The 5,514-nt window shown below is 28.9% G+C and overlaps 2 protein-coding genes across 2 annotated transcripts; one reads left to right on the top strand and one right to left on the bottom strand.

Moving 5' to 3' along the window:
* Positions 1 to 260: 260 nt before the first annotated feature.
* LOC113509618 (ATP synthase subunit O, mitochondrial) lies at positions 261 to 2,951 on the top strand. The gene is made up of 4 exons (XM_026892979.3): positions 261 to 427; positions 505 to 759; positions 1,198 to 1,389; positions 2,735 to 2,951. Exons 1-4 carry the CDS (start codon positions 401 to 403, stop codon positions 2,888 to 2,890), a joined length of 630 nt encoding a protein of 209 aa, XP_026748780.2. The 5' UTR covers positions 261 to 400; the 3' UTR covers positions 2,891 to 2,951.
* Positions 2,952 to 4,826: 1,875 nt separating this feature from the next.
* Positions 4,827 to 5,514, bottom strand: LOC113509787 (c-Myc-binding protein). Its single transcript, XM_026893212.3, has 2 exons — positions 5,291 to 5,514; positions 4,827 to 5,181 (listed from the first exon to the last, which is right to left on the bottom strand). The coding sequence occupies exons 1-2, from the start codon at positions 5,303 to 5,305 to the stop codon at positions 4,933 to 4,935; spliced, it is 264 nt and encodes an 87-aa protein (XP_026749013.1). The 5' UTR covers positions 5,306 to 5,514; the 3' UTR covers positions 4,827 to 4,932.

Raw genomic sequence — 5,514 nt, 5'->3', positions numbered from 1 at the left:
TTTTTTACTAATTATATTTGCATAAGAAGAAAGGAGGCAACCATATGAATTAGTTTTGATTTTATTATTTCTTCTATGTAATTTCTTATTCTTAATTCTTATCATATTAAAAAACAAATGTCAATGTCAAATGCTTATGTGTCACACACTAAAAAAAAATCGATTATGACAATAATTGAAGCGACATTAGAAAAATAAAATTCCAGACAAATTATCTTTTTGAAGACTAGGCAGCATGGTCTCCGACCTTAGCCTGTTCCAAACGGAACAAACGTACTAAAAAAAAAAAAAATAAAAAAAAATCTGCTGTAGTTATCTGTTCACTTCAACCTTCAATTTTGTATCGCCCTTGTGTATTTGGGGTATTTGGTCCTTTCATCAATAATTCTCATAAATTATCATGTCGATCTTCAAAACGAATATGATGGTAAGTAAAATTACCAATGTAGGTACTTGACTTTTTTCTTGTGTAATTTAAATTGACTTATTACGTAACAATTGCAGATACGTTCGCTGAGCACCTCTGCTACTGCTGCTCAACTTGTCAAACCTCCCGTACAAGTATTTGGTTTAGAAGGTAGATATGCATCAGCTCTATATTCAGCAGCTTCAAAAAGTAAAACATTAGACGTTGTTGAAAAGGAATTGTCCCAATTTCAGCAAAACATTAAAAGTGATGCTATACTCAAAGAATTTATCATCAATCCGACCTTGAAGAGGAACTTAAAAGCTGATGCTTTAAAAGCCGTTGCTACTAAGGTAAAATAATACACATATATCTATATTACAGGTGCTATAAATAGTTCTCATAATAAATGACTACAATCTTCGAAAACTATTTTAATTATTAATAATTTTAATTTACAAGGACAAGAAACGTTTTAATAGATATCAAAATATATTATTCTAACTTTTGTTACCTATTAAAACTTTGAAATATGCACATAGATTTAGTCTAAGAAGTGTAAATTTATATTTGTATGCAGTTCAAAATAGAATTCTTTTACCTGTGGCTTTGCATAACCAGAATATATTAATGAATCTGGATAAAAAATAACTTAGTCTTCTCCATCTCAAATACTTGACAATTAGTTAATGTGTTACGATAGCCCCAAGAGGTCATATAATAATATAAGTAAAGATTTTTATATAATGATTTATATTATATAGGCATTAAACTTACTATAATTCTTTTAGACCAATTTATCACCCACAACAAGCAACCTGCTTGGTCTTCTTGCTGAGAATGGCCGCTTGGACAAATTGGAATCTGTAATAAATGCTTTTAAGATTATGATGGCTGCACACCGTGGAGAAGTTACCTGTGAAGTAGTCACTGCCAAGCCTTTAGATCAAGCTCAACGACAGAACTTGGAAGCTGCTTTAAAAGTAAATTTAATATTTTTTAAACTTAATACTATATTCTTAAGACATATATTTGATTAACAACAACACTGTATAATTCTGGACCATATAATTTTTGTAGACAGAAAGATATTGTTAATATATGTCAGGGAATTTAACAATTATAATTTTTGTTACAAAATCTTTTTGTTCTTAAAGAATTTTGAATCATACACTTGGTCTTCTATTCTTCATGCCTAACATGTTTCAAATATTTATGAATGTCATTGTGTGGTTGACTAAATGAAATCTTTTTCAGAATTAAGCTCACTTTTGGTCAAAATATGTATAACTACTGTTTTAATTTTTAAGTGTGACAAAATTTTTGTTTTTGTCAATGTTTGTTATACATCGCAAATGTAGGGGAAGAAGGGATTGTTATTAATGGAGATTAGTAGCCCCATTACTAGCAATACACCCTATCAAGCCGACCTCCATGCGGTTCCCCCAAACCATCATTTTTAATTCTGGTGTAAATCGTCATGATGGGCTAATTAACCTGCTTTATCATCACCTATCATCTCTCACTTGTACCCCACCAGCATATACCAATAATGCAGGTGGGGCTATTATTCCATTAACACCCATTAAAAAAAAACAGATCACAGATGTATCTTTATCTCATCATCTTTACAACTTTCAAATAATATTATCCTACTAATATTATGTGAAAGTTTGTAAAGATGTTACTCATGTTCATATGGCTTGTTTAGCCATATGAGTATGAGTAACATCTTTACAATTCAATTTGAATGTTTGGTGCACAGGTAGGTTAACTCTATGGGCAAATGATAAAAATACTAATAATGAAGAGGTATCTTAACACATCAAAATTATCATTAAGAACAACTAGTTATATATAAACTAGCTTTACCTATAATTGTCTATATGTACTTAGAATAAAAGTAGACTGTATTTTTTCCATGCAAAAAAGCTTATTTTTATATGTTTAAGGATTTAGGTTTCATAACTTTTTTGATTGAAGTATGGCAAGTTACAATTAACTGTCAATTTTAAAATTTAACATATTTAAATTTTTCTTACTTATTTTTTAAAAAGTACTATGCTAGGAAGCTAATATGTTAATAATTGTAATATATTGACAGAATCTTTGAAATATATTTTTGCTATCAAAATTCAAATTGTCAATGACAGCCTAATAATATATTATTGCATGATTAATGTTTTAATTTGCTAGCAGAGCACTTTTTAAATAATTAATCAGAAACATTGGAATATATTCAACTGTCTTTGAAACTTGACTGATAATTACGATGTTGCCATGCTTCATTATCAAATATTCAAATCTGTTCTCAATATTCTTTTTCAGAAATTCCTCAAAGGCAATGAGACTCTACAGTTGACAGCCAAAGTGGATCCTGCCCTGATCGGAGGCATGGTTGTATCTATTGATGACAAATATGTAGACATGAGTGTTGCCAGTAAAGTGAAGAAATACACTGAACTCATCAGTGCCACTGTTTAAATAGCATATTTATTCATCAAATATTTAGTAAAAGTAATTACATATATTAATTTAATTTGGGCATTTTTGTTTAATTTCTTTTGGTTAGTTCAAGCTGTAGGTATTGAACTATTGTAAACCAATAAAAAATACTAAAACTAACAATCTATAGTATTCTATTTTACATGTAAGATAATATTGCTAATAATTAACCTTGGTGGTAAATTACTATTATTTACAATATATGACACACCTGAAATGACATGCTCAAATGCTTTAAGGTTTTTTTTATACCACTGAGGTGGCAAACAAGCATACGGCCCACCTGATGGTAAGTGGTTACCGTAGCCTATGAACGCCTGCAATACCAGAGGTATTCCGCGCCGACCCTGAAGAAACCTCTTTACCCCCCTTTTGAAGAACCCCATGCTGTAGTCTCTTGGGAAAACCTCGGCAGGGAGCTCATTCCATAACCTGAGTGTTCGTGGGAGAAAACATCTCTGAAACCACATTGTACGCAACCATTTAGGCTGTAAGGTATGAGGGTGCTAACATAATGCTTTTTTTTTCTATTCATGGAAAAAGAAACCCCAAATCAAGGATAATGTAATATGTCCAAGTAATCAAGATTACAACAAGAACAATGATATTATAACAGTTATTATTTTTTCTATTTATGCATATATATGTATAACATACACTGCACTAGATGCAATTTTTGACTTGACTACCAAAATACTTTATTCCTCATCTAAATTATAGTTTTGAAACATGAATTTGAGAAAAAAAAAAACATGGGTTTTTTTAATTAAATTCAAGTCTTTAATATTTTTAAATTCTCCTTTAGGAAGCAATTCTTGTACCATTTTGGGTATTAATTAAAAAATATATTCATGTACATCTTGTATATAGGTGTGAATATTAAATAAACTAATATTATTTATTTTTCTATATTTAGACCACAATTTTACATACATCCCTAGTTATAGGTATACAAAAAATATGTCAATTGATAATTTTCTAATTATGTGCTGATATATATTACTATTGCCAACAATAAATATTATTGATCCTACACATTGAAAGACATGATAGCATTTAAAATACTAAAGTACTGCACAACATAATTGAATTCAGTATCATGGTGCTAATAAATAATATTAACATATGATATTAGCATAACTTTTGTTATATTATGATAAAAATAGTTTAACTAGATAAACTTTTAAATTTAGTTTATATAATGAGGTAGGATTCTTTCAGATGTTTTAAAAAATGGGATATTTCAAAATTTTATATTGAACCAAGCACTTTTTGTTTGAACATACATTGACAAATGCCTTCTTAACATATTCTTGTGCAACTGTTGACTCAGATATAACTTTTCTATAGTTACATTTCCATAATTATAAATTTTACAACCTGTAAACCATCAGATATACATATCCAATAGATGCTCATTTGTAGTGCTGCTCTTTGTTATATTACAATAATAATGATATTTTTATAGTGCTATTTTATAGGTTCAAAGCCCACTTAATAGTGTCATTTGGTCTTCCAGATTTTCATCTAAATAAATTATAAGAGTTGTATGCAAAAAACTGATGATATAGTTTTTTTTTTTTTATTTTTTTAATAGAACTTTATTTAACATATTAATATAGAGGATTTCACTTACTTTGCTAGCAAAAAATTCTCCAGTCCTGACTCATTAAAAGACTAATCTTTATTTAATACATATAGAGATCTATAATTACCTGATTACACCTATGCTACATATTTATTAATATCAATCCATAAAAATAATACTAATGGAAAAATAATATCAATAAATATACACAATAATTAAAGTTATTAATTTGATAATGTCTATACTGTAATAAACATAGGAAACTTAACATGTGCCCTCTGCACTTTGAAATTAAAAAGGCAAGTACTCTTAAATTAAAAATAATACTCTCAATCACAACACTGTTATATTTTTTAAATTCAACAAGATAATTTTAATGAATATTATAAAATAATGAGATCATTAATTGAACATTTATATTAACTATATTAGATTATTCTTCAGTAGGGGCAGCATCACCTTTAAGAAGAGCATTCTCTGCTTCCAATTCTGCTATACGGGCTCTTGCTGCCTCGAGCTCATCATCTCCTCCATCAGTACCTAAATGCTTACGTACATATTCCAAGGCATCTTCTGGTTTATCGGGCTCTTCATAAAGACTAACCAATACTTTCGTCAAAGCATCCATTACACCGGCTCTTTCTAAATATCGCCGAAATTCTTCTCTTTTAGAATCGATTGGCTGGAAAATATTAATTATTATAAATAGTTGTTATTCTAATATTTAACAAAATCTGTATCTACCTAACGTAAATAACAAAGCGCACTAGAATACTGTTATTTGTGGATACCTTATATGAAGACATATTTCTTTTTGTACTTTATACCGTAGTATTAATAGGGAAAATGAGAATTAAGAATAGTTCAATGTATAAGTCTCTAATAGAAATTACAATTGAAAGAAATCAAAGAAAACAAGATAGATACGACTGTCATCCGTAATTTTTATTCACAATCGCTACTTTCTTTATCTATGAACGTCAAGAATAAACGCAAAAATTCTTAGTGTCAATGA

The sequence above is a fragment of the Galleria mellonella genome, unplaced genomic scaffold, assembly GCF_026898425.1.
Source record: "Galleria mellonella isolate WM207_F2 unplaced genomic scaffold, CSIRO_AGI_GalMel_v1 utg57, whole genome shotgun sequence".
Classification (NCBI taxonomy): Eukaryota; Metazoa; Arthropoda; class Insecta; order Lepidoptera; family Pyralidae; genus Galleria; species Galleria mellonella.
The sequence above is the reverse complement of the archived record's forward strand: the minus strand, read 5'-3'. Positions and strand labels throughout refer to the sequence as shown.